The 16,382-nt window shown below is 53.2% G+C and overlaps 6 protein-coding genes across 6 annotated transcripts; 2 read left to right on the forward strand and 4 right to left on the reverse strand.

Moving 5' to 3' along the window:
• Nucleotides 1-34: 34 nt before the first annotated feature.
• On the reverse strand, nucleotides 35-1,060 carry BO72DRAFT_366999 (D-2-hydroxyacid dehydrogenase family protein; the record flags this gene model as incomplete). Its single annotated transcript, XM_040940819.1, has 1 exon — nucleotides 35-1,060. The coding sequence occupies one exon, from the start codon at nucleotides 1,058-1,060 to the stop codon at nucleotides 35-37; it is 1,026 nt and encodes a 341-aa protein (XP_040806266.1).
• A 1,385-nt stretch (nucleotides 1,061-2,445) lies between these two features.
• BO72DRAFT_443702 (uncharacterized protein) lies at nucleotides 2,446-2,952 on the reverse strand. The gene has a single exon (XM_040943636.1). It carries the CDS (start codon nucleotides 2,905-2,907, stop codon nucleotides 2,461-2,463), a length of 447 nt encoding a protein of 148 aa, XP_040806267.1. The 5' UTR covers nucleotides 2,908-2,952; the 3' UTR covers nucleotides 2,446-2,460.
• Nucleotides 2,953-4,602: 1,650 nt separating this feature from the next.
• BO72DRAFT_508141 (double-time) lies at nucleotides 4,603-6,049 on the forward strand (the record flags this gene model as incomplete). The annotated part of the gene is made up of 5 exons (XM_040949288.1): nucleotides 4,603-4,620; nucleotides 4,699-4,771; nucleotides 4,827-5,315; nucleotides 5,435-5,767; nucleotides 5,891-6,049. The coding sequence occupies 5 exons, from the start codon at nucleotides 4,603-4,605 to the stop codon at nucleotides 5,920-5,922; spliced, it is 945 nt and encodes a 314-aa protein (XP_040806268.1). The 3' UTR covers nucleotides 5,923-6,049.
• Nucleotides 6,050-7,125: 1,076 nt separating this feature from the next.
• Nucleotides 7,126-9,378, forward strand: BO72DRAFT_367148 (putative ABC transporter; the record flags this gene model as incomplete). Its single annotated transcript, XM_040940827.1, has 7 exons — nucleotides 7,126-7,447; nucleotides 7,516-7,600; nucleotides 7,663-8,606; nucleotides 8,676-8,720; nucleotides 8,772-8,957; nucleotides 9,021-9,187; nucleotides 9,256-9,378. The coding sequence occupies 7 exons, from the start codon at nucleotides 7,126-7,128 to the stop codon at nucleotides 9,376-9,378; spliced, it is 1,872 nt and encodes a 623-aa protein (XP_040806269.1).
• Nucleotides 9,379-11,071: 1,693 nt separating this feature from the next.
• BO72DRAFT_443703 (uncharacterized protein) lies at nucleotides 11,072-11,886 on the reverse strand. Its single transcript, XM_040943637.1, has one exon. The coding sequence runs from the start codon at nucleotides 11,809-11,811 to the stop codon at nucleotides 11,158-11,160; it is 654 nt and encodes a 217-aa protein (XP_040806270.1). The 5' UTR covers nucleotides 11,812-11,886; the 3' UTR covers nucleotides 11,072-11,157.
• Nucleotides 11,887-14,206: 2,320 nt separating this feature from the next.
• BO72DRAFT_443705 (sugar porter family MFS transporter) lies at nucleotides 14,207-16,367 on the reverse strand. Its single transcript, XM_040943638.1, has 4 exons — nucleotides 15,747-16,367; nucleotides 15,351-15,696; nucleotides 14,999-15,295; nucleotides 14,207-14,946 (listed from the first exon to the last, which is right to left on the reverse strand). The coding sequence occupies exons 1-4, from the start codon at nucleotides 15,922-15,924 to the stop codon at nucleotides 14,214-14,216; spliced, it is 1,554 nt and encodes a 517-aa protein (XP_040806271.1). The 5' UTR covers nucleotides 15,925-16,367; the 3' UTR covers nucleotides 14,207-14,213.
• Between the last annotated feature and the right edge of the window lie 15 nt (nucleotides 16,368-16,382).

The raw sequence follows: 16,382 nt of genomic DNA on the forward strand, positions 1-16,382 counted from the left end.
CTCTTAGGCTGTTTGCGATAGATAGAATGGAAAACTAGTTCAGCCGGACGGTCATTTCCTGGCCATTCAACCACCGCTCCAGATTGTCCGCGACCTCCTGGTACCAGCCGTGGATCTGCTCATCCGCGTAGCCCGTGTGTGGCGTCAGCAGGACCTCACTGCGGCCATCGGTGCCCCAAGCCGTGGTGCGCCAGGGACTGTCCGCCGGCAGCGGTTCGGGCTCGAAGACATCCAGCGCGGCGCCCGCGATCGCGCCGCTGTTCAGCGTCTCCAGCAACGCCGCCTCGTCCACCAACGGACCTCGGGACGTGTTGACCAGCAGCGCCGTCTGCTTCATCGCCGCCAGCTCCTCCCGACCCACAATGCCCCGACTACGCTCCGACAGCACGCTATGCACGCTCACCACGTCGGCCGCCCGGAAGAAGGCCAGCTTGTCGGACACCGCCCGAAAGCTCCCCGCCGGTAAGCCCATCGCCTTGGCCTGCTCGTCCGCCTTCTCCTGCGTCAGGTTCGTCGACCACGCAATCACCTCGAGCCCAAACCCCTGCACCGCGATCCTCCCCACCTGAGCCCCCAATTTCCCCAACCCCAGCAGTCCCAATGTCTTCCCCGCCAGCGTCATCCCCAGCGACCCCTGCCACTCGCCGCGCTTGATCGCCGCATCGTCGCGCGCGACGTGGCGCGCCGCGTTCAGGATCAGCGCCCAGGTGTGCTGCACGGTGGAGTTCAGCCCCGCGGGCCGGGTCTGCGTGCCGCCGACGGGGATCCCCCGCTCGCCGCAGTACTGGCTGTCGATCGCGAGGTTGCGCGTGCCGGTCGTGAGGAGCAGTTTCAGGTTCGGGAGCGCGGAGAGCGTGTCCTTGGAGAAGGGGGTGCGTTCGCGCTGGGAGACGATGATGTCGAACGGTCGGAGGCGCTCGATGAGTCGCTGCTGCTGGTCGGCGAGGCGGGGGTTCAGCGTGTCGGGGAAGTAGCTGAACTCCACGCGGGAGGTGAGGTGCTCGAAGTGGCGCGGGCTGATGTTTTGGTAGTCGTCGAGGACTGCGACTTTGGGTGCCATGTTGATGAAGCGCGTAGGTAAATTCACGGAAAAGGAACGGGATAGAATGCTTGGTTGCATTGGTGTTGATGGAGGGAGATGCAGAATCGTGTTTGGGGTGAGGGACATTTCCACCCGGGGGAGGAAATACCCGGCTCACCCCGCGGTCTCGTCATTTGTTCCCCGCATTTTGCATTTGGTGTAGAGTAGAGTGCGCAGACTACTATATACGCTTCGTAGCAATTCACTTCACAGCCTGGGAAGGAACCAATTGTTATCGAGATTTATGATGGGTGAATTATACATAAGGTACACCGAGGCGAGAGGTCCTGTACGAGATCGCAAGCTTGAGCTGTAAACTCGCACCGCCGCAAGAAGCTCCATATCGCTATCCAGAAAACAGTACGGTGGAGTATCTTATCCAATTATCCTGTTCGGTGTTCGTATGAGTATATAAGCCAAGATGCCTCAATGTAGCTTTTCATGTTATCAGAAATATATCGCAAACATAGGATGGATTAAAAATGCTCGTGACACCAGCCTCGGTTATAGTCATGTCCGTGGGGGCTACTATCGCTGTCGACGCGATCGCGCATTTTGCCGCCTTGCCATTTGAGTGTGCTTCAAGAAGAGCCGGCTCTTTGAACACAGGAATGTTAAATGCTGGGCGGTGGCAGAACGATTTGGTCAGATCTCACCACTTCCTGCTTCGAGTGTTGCTTCAAAAGACCTTAACGTCATACAGACTCTTGGACCTGGAAACTGTACTAAACGTGTGTTGGAAGGATGATCCGCAGCAGTGGCAGAATAACTTACATCTCACTGCTTACCTCTTTGAGTACTGCTTCCAAAGAGACCAACATCCTACCGACTCGTGGACCTGAAAACTGTACTAAACGCGTGTTGGAAGGATGAATTGACCGCCAGTATCACCACCTGCGCGGCAGAACGCTCGAGACCTCGCAACACCGACGCCCCATTTTTGCGGTGAACAGCCCCAGGAAAGTCAAATGCAAAACTGTTCAGTTTAGGCGGTGGCAGAAAGGCTGTTAAAGCGGCAGCAACGCAGCGAGCAACCATGTCCTTGTCATTCCACGGCAGGACGTTCGCAATCCTGCAACACTGATATCGAGAAAAAAAAGTGCCAGAACAGCTGCGCTATGAGCTTGCTATCGTTACAATTGATGAAGACTTTGAACTTTAAGCATTAGCTCCATTCGTGTCGAAGTTCTGATCTCAATATTTGGCACGGAATGTATAGAAACCTCGGGACATCAACAGTGTGCTTACAAAAGTCCTGCCTTTCTTAGATCAGAGTCTACCCAGTTCTTTATCTCGACGTCGATCACTTCTCCATAGTGAGATGTTTCTACACCGTCTCTGCTCTCTCTTCTATTTGAGGACCCGCTCTATCAAATATACTAAATAAACCGTGGACTATCACTGCCACTGCTCACAGATCTAGGGCGCTTGACGCGTGGAAGCTCTTCGCCCAGGCTTGAATACAGCAGCGCGTAGTCACTTCTGCGCCGTTTGAGGCCAGAGGCGGCACTGTCGCTACTGGCCGAGCTCTGGTCGTCACTCAGTGAGGGCATACGAGCCATTCTACTAGGACCTTCGCCAGGATCATCGTTCGGCTTCTCATCCACTGACATCGGACTTCCCTGCGACAAGTTGCGAGGATCGCCCTCCAGCTCCCGCCTGGCCATCTCCATGAAGTACTCCCTCCACTCTTTCGCAAAGTCCCTAGCGTTCCGTACCGCCGCCACAGCCTTCCGGAACTGTCCCACTCCACGATCCAAGCGACTCCGATAGAGGTCCGTCAGCTGATAATCCGCCTCTCTGGATCCATCCTCGGCCTCGATCATATGCGCCGCGTAGATCCTGACCGACGATTCGGACACCACCACGACAATGGAATACGCGACCTCGTCCAGCCACGCCTTGTCCGCGCGCGCGGTGTGGAAGCGCAGCTTGTGCACCGCGCGCGCGCCCAGGGACCCGTAGTGCATCGCCTGCAGCTCGGCGGCGGCGGCATGGTCCTCGTCGTCGATCTGCAGCTGCACGAAGAAGTTGGGCACCACGCCGTACGCGTCCGTCGCCGGCAGGATGTAGCTCTTCAGGTCGTTGGCGAGGCGGCCGCCCTCGTCCAGGGCGTAGAAGTCGCCGCAGTCGAAGTAGCTCGGCTGCGCCAGGAACATCCCCTCCACCAGCGGGTCCAGGCCGGTGATCGGCTCGCTCTCGTAGGTGAGGACCGTCTCGGACGCCGCGCCCAGCAGAATGTCGAGCGCGTCGTTGAACTTGGCGCGCTGCTTCTTGAAATTCCGGCACGCCTTGAGCCAGACCTTCTGGTCGTTGGGGTCCAGTCGTTTCACGGATTCGCGAGGTTTCCGGAGTCGTTCCCGCAGGGTGACGATGTTGCGCGGGAGGTTCTGGCTGGATGAGCGGGCCGCGACGCCGTGCAGCTTGAGGAAGTTGCGGCAGTTGCCGTCGTAGAGGGAGGCCGAGTTGCAGGCTTCCGCCGAGGCGGACCAGCCGAACTATAGCATCGTTCCCGTTAGCATATCGGGGTTTGTTTGGGTCTGCAGTGGGTGAGAAAGGACTCAATGTACACTACCAATGCCAGATAAATCTGGCCCACCACCCTTGGCAAACTCCTTCAGGCTGCGTAACTTGTGCGGTAGCCGCAGTCTTCTGCGACTTGCCTTGTTTTCCTTCGCCTTCCTCTCTTTCTGTTCTTGCTCCGCTTCTTCGGCAATGGCCTTCTCGCGTTTGCGGAACTCTATGATGGCCCGGTGGCTCAGGTAGATGTAGGGAAGATCGGCCCAGTACTTGGGGTCGATTTCGTACATCTCGTCGAAGCTGTCCGAGTACACAGCAGGCGTGGAACTGCCTGTGCTCTGTTCGATAATGCAAGGCATTCGGTCTTTGCCCGCGGTGCCGAAGTGCGCTTCGTCTATGACTTTGAGTATGAAGCTTCCTATGTTGAAGAACGTGCGAAGGATACCGTATGGTTGTAGCATGGAGATGAGTGCTATGAATTGTTGTTTTGTTAAAGATTGAGAGATCGCTTTACATGATTGATTTTCTAATGCTTTTGTTTGAACAGAAGACATAATCTCAAGCTAATGCCCCTTGCGTACTTGCATTATGGTTAGAACCTATCTGCAACATAAGGAGGATGAACAAAGAGTAGATGTATCAGATTGTGTGCAGCGGAGGAGGACAAAGACACTGTTGCTTTGTGAAAGAAGTCACCCTTTAACAGAGCCCTCAGGGGTATAACAATGCTACTTTGGTCACTAGAGAAGCACAACCGCGACAGCTCCTTTCATCGAGTGGTTGTAATTATAGCCAAATTGAACAAAGCGTGATACCCACTGCACCTCCAGCGCAGCATCCGCGACAGCTCAAAGCCCATGACCACCCAAAATGACTCTACTCGGAATCAACCAACGCAACAAAGAACGCTCCCACCTAATCCACAACAACCTCCACTTCACTCTCATTTCTCATCATCACCATGTCCACCATATTCCCAACATACTATACAGAAGATCCTCATGCCGACCGAGCAACTCGTAAGCCCTCCACCCAGAGCTACCCTGCCAATGCAAAACCAGCGATAGCAACAGCACACTAACCAACCACCCCGCCAGAACATCACCGTCGCAGACCGCTTCAAACTCCTCAACTACCTAGGAGGAGGCGGCTACGGCGAAGTCTTCCTCGGTACGGTCATCCATCCTAACCCCTCTCCCTCACCCCAACACTAACACCCCAGCAGCCCAAGACCTCCAAACCAAAACAACCGTCGCCCTTAAACTCGAACATCTCAGCACGCGCGACACCCTGGAACAAGAACACACGATCTACACGGCGATCAAAGGCCCCGGGATCCCGAAGGTCTACTTCTACCACCCGGCCATCGACGACTACCGCTTGCTGGCCATCGAACTCCTCGGCCCCACCCTCGAGGATCTCTTCAACTACTGCCACCGCGAGTTCTCCCTCAAGACGGTGCTGATGATCGCGGACCAGCTGCTGCGGCGCATGCAGCACATCCACGCCGCCGGGTACATCCACCAGGACATCAAGCCCGAGAACCTGCTGATGGGGCGCGGCCGGAAGGGCCACACGCTGTACATCAACGACTTCGGACTGGCGCGGAAGAAGTTCGTGAGCCGGCGCAACGTCAAGTGGTATCGCGGGAAGTTGGAGAAGGATGTCGTCGGCACGGTGTTTTATGCGAGCCGCGCGGCGCATTCGAGGCATTGTAAGTTTTCTTCCCTCCTTTGCTTGGTGGCTTTTGAGGTTGATGTGAGAGGGGTTGAGGGGGTAACGGTTTTCGGTTTGAGTTGATGGGGTCGGGGCTAACGTGAGTGATGGCTGCAGATCAAACCTACCGCGACGATATGGAATGTGTCGGGTACACGCTCGTCGAGTTCCTGAAGGGCGAGCTCCCCTGGGATTATCTGGGCCATTCGAAGCATCGGCCCATCGGGGAGGCGAAGAGCCGGATCACGGCCCAGGAGCTGTGTCGTGGCTTGCCGGTGGAGTTTGAGTGGTATTTTCACCATGTGAATGGGCTGCGGTACAATGAGCTGCCGGACTATGAGTTGTTGCGGGGCTGGTTTCGGAAGTTGTTTGCAAGGCGGAGGTACGAGTGGGATAATGTGTTTGATTGGACGGAGAAGAGGTTTTATGAGTTGAGGACGGAGCATGAGGGTAAGGAGGAAGAGGAGGAGGAGGAGGAGGAGGTGGAGGAGGAGGAGAAGGATGATGAAGATGATGACGATTATGTAGATTGATTCATGGGTGTTATTGTGTGAAGTACGCTTGTATGTACAGTATATGTCAGCGATTTGAAGCCTCAGAGGTAAGGTGTATGAAACGTGTTCTTGGTTTTCCTGGTGGTTGGAAACTGACTGAATTATCAATATGGGTATTTTGATAAACGCGTTGCATCATGTGGCTGGATTACTCGGCTATGCCGACAGTGTTTGTATACCATGCCTCGTTAAGCATGCATTATTACGGCTGGAACATCATAGCTGGCCTTTTGAAGAGACAAGAAACAAGAAAGTTGTTGGGTTCGACGTATCAAGGCATGGAATGTACAAGGGTACTGCGGATACGAGTCCCAGCAAGTCATCAAGCGCCATGCGAGATAAGATTTGACTGACATGTAAGGAGTAAACAACCTTCATTCGCACGCGCTGGCACAGTCCTGGCCGGCCGGCAGGTCGCGGTCTTGAAATTGAAGAATGTTGAACTGGAGTGAGGACCGATGCGCAGACGAACCAGTCGAAATGTCAACCTGGATACACCGGGGTCCAACATCTGACATATCCCTGACACAGAATAGAGTAGTTATTTTCCAGTGTACAGGGCAATGTCCTCGCCCACCCCTAATCTGGCATGCATGAGATGCATCATATGCGGGACCTTGCAGCATATCATGCAAGGTTCCCGACTGCTGGGATTACCCCTTTTTCCATGTCGATCGTAGTCGTATATCCTACCTGCAGAGCTCACCCCGACACGACTAAACAAAGTTGTCCTTCCTCAATACAGGCACATGAACACCTCGATGTCTAGCGGCATAGGCCCGGCGCCATCGAATGATACCTGCTTCTCAGGGCAGCAAGCGGCCTGGCTCGCCTCTTCACCCACCTGCAATGATGGCTTTTACTGTGCGATGCCCTATACTACAGCCTGATTCAGTTTGGTGGCAAACCAAAGCTCACGATTCGTGTACAGGCCAATCGAGCGAGGGCGACCTCCCACCCGAGCATTGCACCCCGACTTTCGACTGCCACATCAAACGACTCCAAGAAGGGTGGAATTTCTGCGACAAGCCACAGGGCACGCTCGAGCCCGTGATATGCCCCGAGGGCAATTACTGCGCGCCCGGGGGAGCGCCGCCCGTGCCTTGTCCGCAGGGCTCCTTCTGCCCTGTGGGGACAGCCAACCCCATCAAGTGCAGGGCCCTATCCCTTTGTCCGGAAGGAAGCTCACATCAGCGTGATCTGGTGGGTATACTCTTGTGTATTCTGCTGGACATCGTGGTGGTTCTGATCTGGATGCGGCGCTTCTCTCTGTCATCCGACTTGACGAGACTATGGTCGTGGTCGAGGCTCTCAAATGTGAATGGGCGCGGAGACAAAGTAGGTATAGTTGAGAAGCCGCAGGAGGAAAGGGGAGAAGAGGAGCAAGGTGTGCCGCGACTGTCGAGCTTTCCCTTTCTGTCAGTGGACGATACTGCAGCGCGGCCGCTGGAAATTACCTTTGCGGATTTGAGCTTCAGAATCCGAGGCAGACCGACTGACATTCTAGCTGGTCTGCATGGATCATGCAAAGCTGGCTCGATTCTGGGGGTCATGGGCCCCTCTGGTTCAGGGAAATGTAGGTTGCGCAGAAGCGATGGATTTGATTGCTCGTGGGTGTTTTCGAGGCTAAGTGTTTCTTCGTAGCGAGTTTTGTCAACATTTTGGGCGGAAAGAATAAGGCTAGCACTGGCGAGATCTGTCTCAACGGTTATAGGATGAAGCCGGCAGAGTATGTGCAGATACCATGACCTTTACTTCTTCTGTCTCTTGGAACTAATTGCCGTTTGACAGGCTGCGAGCGCTGATGGGATTTGTCCCTCAAGATGATCTTGTTCTTCCTGAGCTGACCGTGCGAGAGAACCTTCTTCACTCGGCACGCGTCATGCTGGGCGGGCAGCTGGGCGACCATGAAATTCAAGACTATGTTGAATCATTGATTGCCTGTCTCGGACTTGCGAAGGTGCAGGATCAAATGGTGGGTAGTGTCGCACAACGAGGATTGTCTGGGGGAGAATGCAAACGGGTGAGCATCGGCCTTGAACTCGCCGCCGCTCCCAAGGTGTTGATCCTCGACGAACCGACCTCGGGGCTTGACGCGACCGCGGCGCTGTCCTTGATGAGGTTGCTACGTTCGATCTCACGTTGCGGAATCATGGTCATCTGTGTCATTCATCAGCCCAGGGCTGAGATCTTTGCTCTTCTGGATACCCTCATGCTTCTGAACTCAGGGAAACAGGTCTATTTTGGCGAAGCCGCCACCGCCAAAGCCTACTTCACAGGCCTTGGCTATGAGTTCCCTTCCTTCTGCAATCCGGCGGATATCATCATGGATATTCTGCCTAGTCACGCGTGGGAGGATACAGATCTGCCAGCCACGGAAGGGAAATCTTGCATGCCAGTAACAGGCATTTCTGACGCTGACGCGGCCGGAGCGTCCGACACTCCGCAAGAAGTCCCTGATATTCTCCTCTCCATTCGGCAGCGAAAAGCCTCGTGGGCGCGACAAGTCTGGCTCTCGTTCTGCCGCGGAACAGTGCAACAGACCCGACAGACTGCAAGTTTCTGCTTGGAGATTGTATCGGGCTCCGTCATCGGGGTCATGATCGGCTTGACGGTCTTCGAGTATCACGGCCACATCTTCCAAGGGATCTATCACCCTCCGTTTGAGTTGCTGTCCAGCGCCGTGAACTACCGCATGCTTGCCGAGCAGGCGTTGCTTTCGTGCTTGGGCATAGGTGAGTGCTCGCTGCTGCCTCCGAAGATCGAATTGAATGAGATCCGCTTACACTTGCCTCCGCACGTAGCCTGTGCAGCCGGACCTCCAGGTGTCAAGCTACTAGGGGAAGAGAGTATGTTCAGCCAGATTTCCTCCATACTGCACCTGCTGACAAAACTTCCAGAATTGATCTTCCGCCGCGAACAGCAATCCGGCCATTCCCGGGGCGCCTATTTCCTGGGCAAGAACCTCTCCGTGCTTCTGCGCATGTTCCTGTCATCCTTACACTACACTACCATCTATATGATACTAGCGACACCGACGATCTCCTTCGGACTTCAGCTGGCAATTGACTTTCTGTACTTCTACTGTGCGTAATTTCCCCCTTTCTCTCTGTCGCTCCCTTGAACTGATAGCTGACCGAGAACAACAGGCATGTACGGTCTCGGCTGCATCGTGGCCGCCATAACACGACGTGAAGACGGCCCACTGGTCTGCATGTTGAGCTGCCTTGTCATATCTGCCCTCGGGGGCTGTGCACCCCGGCTGGCATTGGTGAAGACATGGCATCTAGGATGGTTCTGGTATCTGTGGCCTGCAGTGAGTCATCATTTGACTGAGTTGTCGTGTGTGTGTATGTGTGTGCAGCGTCTGATCTCTGAATACAGACATGGTTTTCCGAGGCGTTCTACAACGAGAACACTTCGCCGTTTGCCTACCTGTATCAATTGGACGGCGCCTCGGATTTTATTGGTTACAAGAATAACCGGACTGGGTTTGATATCGGGTAAGAATCATAGCCCATTCACATAACATAATGATTGTTATCACAGGACTGACACGCTCGCAGACTGCTTCTGCTGATCGGGACGCTATATCGGGTCATATCTTATGGCCTTTTTGTGTCTGTTGGCTGGGGGTAGAGCTTTTCGTCGGGTGCCTCAAACATGAGAAAAGTAAGCATTCCACTCGCGGGGAATATCGAGTTGAGTGGGGAGGTCATCTTGATCACACCTCGTCCTGCTCAAGCGAACCTTCGAAAAATGGCTGCGAAGCATCCGGTGCTTGCCGTGGCTCTTCTAGGTAATGAGAGGCGGGGTGATGACAGCTTGCTTGTAGACCACCTAGCAGATCTGGCGTCGTTAATATAGACATGTAAGGAACCAGAAGCAGAGCAGGTTAGACATTTACACCATACATAACCATAATTGAATACCAGCCAAGCAAGGAAGTGCGCGCAAGTACCACGAGGTCCAGAACAGAAACCCTGCCAAGAGGTTCACGGCATTATCTCGGGGCCCCTTTTACCTCTTTGAAATCAGCTCCGCCCCGTGATCATTATAGCACGGTCTCTACCGAGTAGCCCAGCAGGCTGATGGCGTAGTTCGAATCCCATAGGAGGCGAACATCCTGCATCATACCTGGTCGGTGGCAGGACGGTTCGACCCTCTCCAGTGCTAAGGGAGGAGGACTGGTTAGAAAATCCTGAGTAAAAAAGGGGTTTTCATAGCACTGGAATGAGAGGTGTGCCCCCCTGGAGGGTATCAACGATCCCGGGCTGCATCTGGGCAGTGTGAGTTTTTTGTTTCCCTAGGTGGTGGTTTGCTTTTTTGGGTGGGTGGTTGAGGGCATACACAGCTACGCGGTTGGTGTGGCGTGGCACCTGCAACTACTCTACCTGCCGATAATGCGGGGCCCCGCTTTTGCTACAACTATGTCAAATGCCTTGGCGAAAGTCTTCACGACAAGTTGAAGTCTTTGGGAGCATTCTTTTTCGACTGGATCTCTAATCCTTTTGACTATGTCGATGGTAGCTGCCGGAACATGACCGGCTCCTGATGCATCAACTTCCGCCGAGACCTGACACAACCCGACCAGAAGGCGTCGTTCACCCGGAGCGAAGTCAGCTGGGCGGCGCATCCTCTCACCACTCTCATGTTAGTATTCGATGACCCTTGCGAATGAGTGTGTCTTGATTCACAGTGCATTGCGAAGCATTTGTGCGATCTTGAGGGGAACCCCGCCGATAGGGTCCTGTTCCGGCGTGCGTCCATGCAGTTTTGGGGCGCAGTCTACAGATAATCACAGTGTTGAGATTGATTCTACCGGTTTCGATGGACTGACATGACGCTCTCGCTGTCGGGGACCAGGGCTCGTCCAGTGCAGGGCATCATACCAGAGGTTCCTTGTCTCGAAGAAGGGTGGATCGAACGAGGGTGGAATAAGTTGGCGGAAACACCCAGATGAACCGGAGACGACGAGGCATATGAATCTTGAGCAAAATAGCTTCACCGATGCTGACTAGATGAAGAAGGGAAAGATAAAGCAGACCAAAGGGCTGCGATCAGTTCCGGTCGCAAGTTCCTGCTCTCTGTTTAGAAGTGTCTTAACATAATTCTGACGATTGAAGGACAAACTAGATTTTCCTTTGTGAGCATTCATATTGATTTCATATATAATATCTCAGACTATGATTTTTTTGGTCTTTTTTTACGTTAGAAAAGGAGAAGAAGAGAAAGGAACATGTGCGCTAAAAGCTACGAGCCATGAGAGCACTGACACTGACATCCCTAACAGGCCTGTCCCTCATCCTCTTCCTCCTTCTTCAGCTTCTTCTCTTCATCCTCCTCTTTCTTCACCTCCTTCTCCTCTTCCTCCTCCTTCTTCTCTTCACCTTCAGGCTCAAAGTGCTCCAGGCTTAGCCATTTCACACACTCCAACAATCCCAATTGCAAACCGATCAATTGAAGACCGGTTTTCGTATCGGACTTAAGATCGCCCTCCGCCTCCGGCTGCGACACATCACGTTCAACACGGCCCGCGCGCACAGTGCGAATGAACTCCAGAAAGACGATCGGGGGCATCCCCTCGAAGGGCTGCACGTGCGGCCCGAAGTCGTCGAACTCGTTGCGGCCCTGAAACTCGAAGCGCCGGGCCGGGCCGTTGCCGCCGTCCGCAGTCAAGGGTTCGATGTACAGTCGAATGTAAGGCCCGACGCAGATCATCCCTCCGATCGGCTGGTCGCGACACTCGAGGTGCTCGTCCTGGCGCTTGCGCCTCCACTGCTCTTGGAGCAGCTGGAGGGCCGGCGCCCAGTCATCGACCTCGAATCGGGGGTCCTGGGTCCGGAGCACCACGAGGTTGAGATGGCCGCCGGTCATGATTTGGATCTCGATCACCCCCTGCGGGGTGGTCTGGGTGGTTGTTGGTTCGACGCGGGTCATGTTGGGATGCTTTTGTCGGGTAGGAAACGCTGTTGGAGTGTTTGGTAAGTAAAGGTTTGGGGTGAGTGGGTGGTGGTGGTGGTGGGGATGATGGTTTCGATTGAGGTCGGGGTTGATGGTCCTATTTATAGATCTGTGCTTGGGGTGGGATGGATTCTTTCTTCTGTGCTCTAACACTTGTTCGCTCTGGAATAAAGGGATTCCATAAAGAGCTGCGGGGAAAGATACCGGCTCATGGGAGGGTTGCGATACAATGCAATCAAAGAAGTTATGCTTCGTATAAAGAATGGATTGAACGTATGTTTGTTATTCTTTACAGACGTTTTCCAACTTGGCACCGATTTGAAAGGAGTAGCTAGCCCACGAAAGAGTTCTCAGTCAAAGGTACAAGTGCGCTTCCCTTTCATACTCCATCGACGTCCCAAGGTCGGGACTTTAGATTGCTGGAAGGTGACAATGCGCTTTGCTGTGTGTATGCATATCGGGATAAAGGATCATTGTGAATTAGCCGGACTTACTCACGCTACCAGCCGACGAGATATAGAGATAGTTACCTGGCTCAACATGGTAGTTCTACGCTGGATGATCATGAGCCCGAGGTTGAGAAATGTATTCTGTCGGCATAGCTGAGTAATCCGGCCACGTGATGCAACGCGTAACCAAGTTGCTTCCCATGTTGATACGTTAGTACCTTCAACAACCCAACCACCAACAGAATTGAGAACACGTTCCAAGCACCTCACCTCTGAGACCTCAAATTGCCGATATATTCTAATCTATACTGCTTAAGATATACAACGATACATACAAGAAAACTCTGCCAACATATTTCACATCAATCAGTGCCACATACATGGTTATCCCTTAGTTCGACTTCAGTCTTTAGACTGACTTGCTCCGCTTGCAGAAGTAGAGATCGTCAAGATCAAGCCCCAGGCACAGATGATCCCGATCAGAAGACACCCCTCAACCAATGCCTCCTCTGTGGTGCTTGGGAGAGACGAAAGAGACGCAACCATAGCAGTGCTAGTCGCAGTAGTAGAAGCCAGGGTAACTGCAATGGCCTTCAAACAGATGGTTGACCGAGCCCGCCCAGGAGGTAGACTCCCGAGTCCATGGCTGTGACCCGATGTCACCTTCTTGTTCGGCATGGGTGGCTAGACGTATGGCATCAATCTGGCAACTAGCCAGCGTCTCAATCTACATCGAGCCGTCGTGGCGACTTCGAAATCGCTTGAAGTTTCCCTGTTGTGCATCAAGAATTAGCATAGGTCAACGCGTTTCTTCAGGATCGAGAACTCAACGGCTTGATGTCCTTCACATCCAAAGCTAGATCATCATTTCGAAGTTCAAGAGATATGCGCTGAACTCTTTCGGGAATCAGGCTCGTCACGGTGATGATGGGCAGCTTTTTGAATCGCTCTAGCAAATCCCAGTATGATTATTGTTTTTGGGGTGCTTGATGACATATTTCTAACTATCAAAGACATTTCCGGAGTAGAAAAGGCTACCGCATGGTCACTATCGGTTTAGTATAGAAGATCCATGGTTATCTTCGATACTGGAACGATGGATAGTATAAGAAAGTGGTGGATGTTGAAATTGAAGAATGGAGGATACACAAAGATGCTAGAGATTGCAAAAAGACATGATTGATTGCAAGGACATCGATTAGCTATTGTGAATCCAGGAGGTTGGTGACCATGTACAGATTCAATATGTATGCCTTGTGATGTCTATTCAGCCCTCTCCACCTGGACAGAGGTCCTAGGGCTGATTGTATAATTCCTGCATTAAGTGCCAGGCAGTCGCAGGCTTGGCTCTGGATTATACTTCAAAGTATCAATATCATTCTGGAATAGACATCTTGATTGCAGCGGGCTGATAGAATCACCTCCTGCTGTACCTCAGCCAAGTTCATTTATCATAGACCTGCTCGGGGACCGAAAGGTAGTTAGGGCTTGGGTAGGGGAGCCTGCGGTAGGTGAGGAAAATGCTGATGTTGCAGGTAGTGTGGTGATGGCACTAGCATCTACAGGTATAGTACTCGAACTACAACAAAGTGCCAGGTGTCAGCATATTGGGTAGATTTTTTCCATCACTCTCGTGCCCGTTTGCGGTACCGATTCCTTTGGGAATAGCCCCTTTCTAGTTTCATACTGTAGGAGCTCGCCCATCAACCGTCCAGAATAGATCTTTTTACATGTAAGAGCTACGCCAAAGTCGGCCATTGCGAGGGCGATCGCCATTGCTTAATTCATAACTTGCTTCAACTATTCAGAGACTTCAGGCATTTCAGGTGAGTTCTTGTTCTTGCTCCCGGAAACGCCTACATAGCTAACTACCTATGCAGACTCAATCAAGCTGACAGAGCTTGATATAGGCAGAATTGGGCCTTCCCCTCAAACCGCCTCCACCCTCGTCGACACAGGCCCCTCTTTCTCATCCCCCTTCACCGAAAAGCGATCCGCCAACTCTACCGCAGCAGCCTCCTGCGCCAACGCCTTCTCAATATTTACCTCCGGTGACACCTCCCACCGGCTGCCGGGAACCAACAACGGTGCATTGGTGAACAAATCGTCCATCACCTCCAGCGACAGCCCTTTTGTTTCCGGCAAGAACATATAGAAGAACAGCGCATTGCCGAAGTCACACACGATGAACAACAAGTAATACCGCCAGCCGATACGCTCCAGCGCGATGGGCGTGACCTGCGCGATCATCGTGTTGAATGCGAACGAGACCATGGTCGCCAGCGAGATGCCCTTGGCGCGGGTGGCGGTGTTGAAGATCTCAGCGGGAATGATCCAGGACATGGTCCCCGAGGCACAGAAACAGAAATTGAAGACCCAGGTGCTGGCAACAATGAAGGCCCAGTGCGCGGCCGTGTTGGTGGAATCGGGAGGGTACTGCGACAGGAGTGAGGCGCCGATGATAAAGGCAACCCCACAGGCGATGTTGCCTCCGATCTGCAATGGGCGACGGCCAACGCGGTCGATGAGGAAGAAGAATATGAATTGCGCGAGCTCGCCGATGATCGAGTTGATGCCTTGGTAGAGAAGTGTTTTTGAGGTGGAGATTCCGATTTGCGCGAAGATGGCTGGGGAGAAGTATTGGATGGCGGAGACGCCGGTCCTGAGAGATGGTAAGACGAGATGCTTGGAGGGTGAGTGGGATAGAGGCTCACATCTGGCTGGATGCTTGACAGGCACACGCAAGAATGATGCGACGTGTGTTGGAACGGTTAGCAAACAACTCCTTATAGGACTTGGCGGCGTGCTGATGCTCCTCCTCGATTTGACGCTGGATCAACTCATACTCTGCCCGGACATATGGGTCGTCAATGTTACCGTTGGCGTGCAGGCGAGCCAGGTTGTGCAATCCTTCTTCGTGACGATCGTGGTCAATAAGCCAGCGAGGTGACTCGGGGAAGAAGTAGATGCATGAAGCTAGGCCAATAGCCGGAACCAGCTGAAGTGCTAGACTGTCCGGAAGTGTTTGTTAGACAATTCCTAGTCTATCGAGGTAGTGTCACTCACGGAAGTCGCCACTGAACACTATCGCCAGTATTGGCCCAAGATTTTTCACAGCCATATCCGATCCAGGACGCGGATAATGCACCGATGCCCAGCATGGTCTGCTGAAGCGACCCCAAAATACCTCGGATGCTGGCATGTGCAATCTCTGCCTGGAACATAGGGACGGTTTCGACAAGAATACCTATCCCGAAACCAGCAAAGATGCGTGAGAACAGCAACATGCCAACGTTGACGGCTGCTGTTTGGAGGATGCCTCCGATACAGAACAGCACAGACCCCAACACGAGGGTTGCGCGACGACCGAGTGGGTCAGTATAGCCCGCTCCTAGGGCTCCAAAGAACGCACCTGTACAGGATTAATTGCAAGCACATTAGGAGTGGAGGTTTGTGGCTTACCAGCTGTGAACAAGGACACAACTGTTCCAGAGATTACGCTCCCATTATGAGTCAAGAACTTGTTGACAAAAGAGTCTGACGCAACGACGGAGGCGATGACACCCAGGTCATAACCGTAAAGGAAGGATCCGAAGGCAGCAAAAAGGGCCACCACAAATTGGTAGACCTTCGGTTTCATCTTGTTAACGACCCTAGATCTGATAATGCTTCGTAAACACTGTGGAGGCCGTGGAGATTGTGGAGAATCCGGGGTATCCCCATCATTATATGCCTCTATCAGCGGGGAAGCCACAGCCATGTCAAGGGAGTTGGGCGCCGCTTCAGCTTGCAGTGAATTTGAGCCATCCGGCAATATTTGCTACGGGGGATTGGTGGGATTCCAACATGCATTTGGTTATCCCAGCGACTATTCTTTGGACTCATGATGGCCAAGTTACCGGCAGCTTGGATGCCAACCTTGACTCTCGCATGGCTTGTCCTGCTTCGGGCATATTTCCTGCGGAGGCGCGCGTCGCCCAGACCCTGATTTGCGGGCTGCAGTCAAAGCATTTGCGGGGTCGAGATCGATTCGATTTATCCGACCTTCGAGGATCAGACCATGTCGGATAATAATGAGATATCTTTCGTTCGCAGATT

This window comes from Aspergillus fijiensis (genome assembly GCF_003184825.1).
Source record: "Aspergillus fijiensis CBS 313.89 unplaced genomic scaffold BO72scaffold_2, whole genome shotgun sequence".
In the NCBI taxonomy this organism is placed as follows: Eukaryota; Fungi; Ascomycota; class Eurotiomycetes; order Eurotiales; family Aspergillaceae; genus Aspergillus; species Aspergillus fijiensis.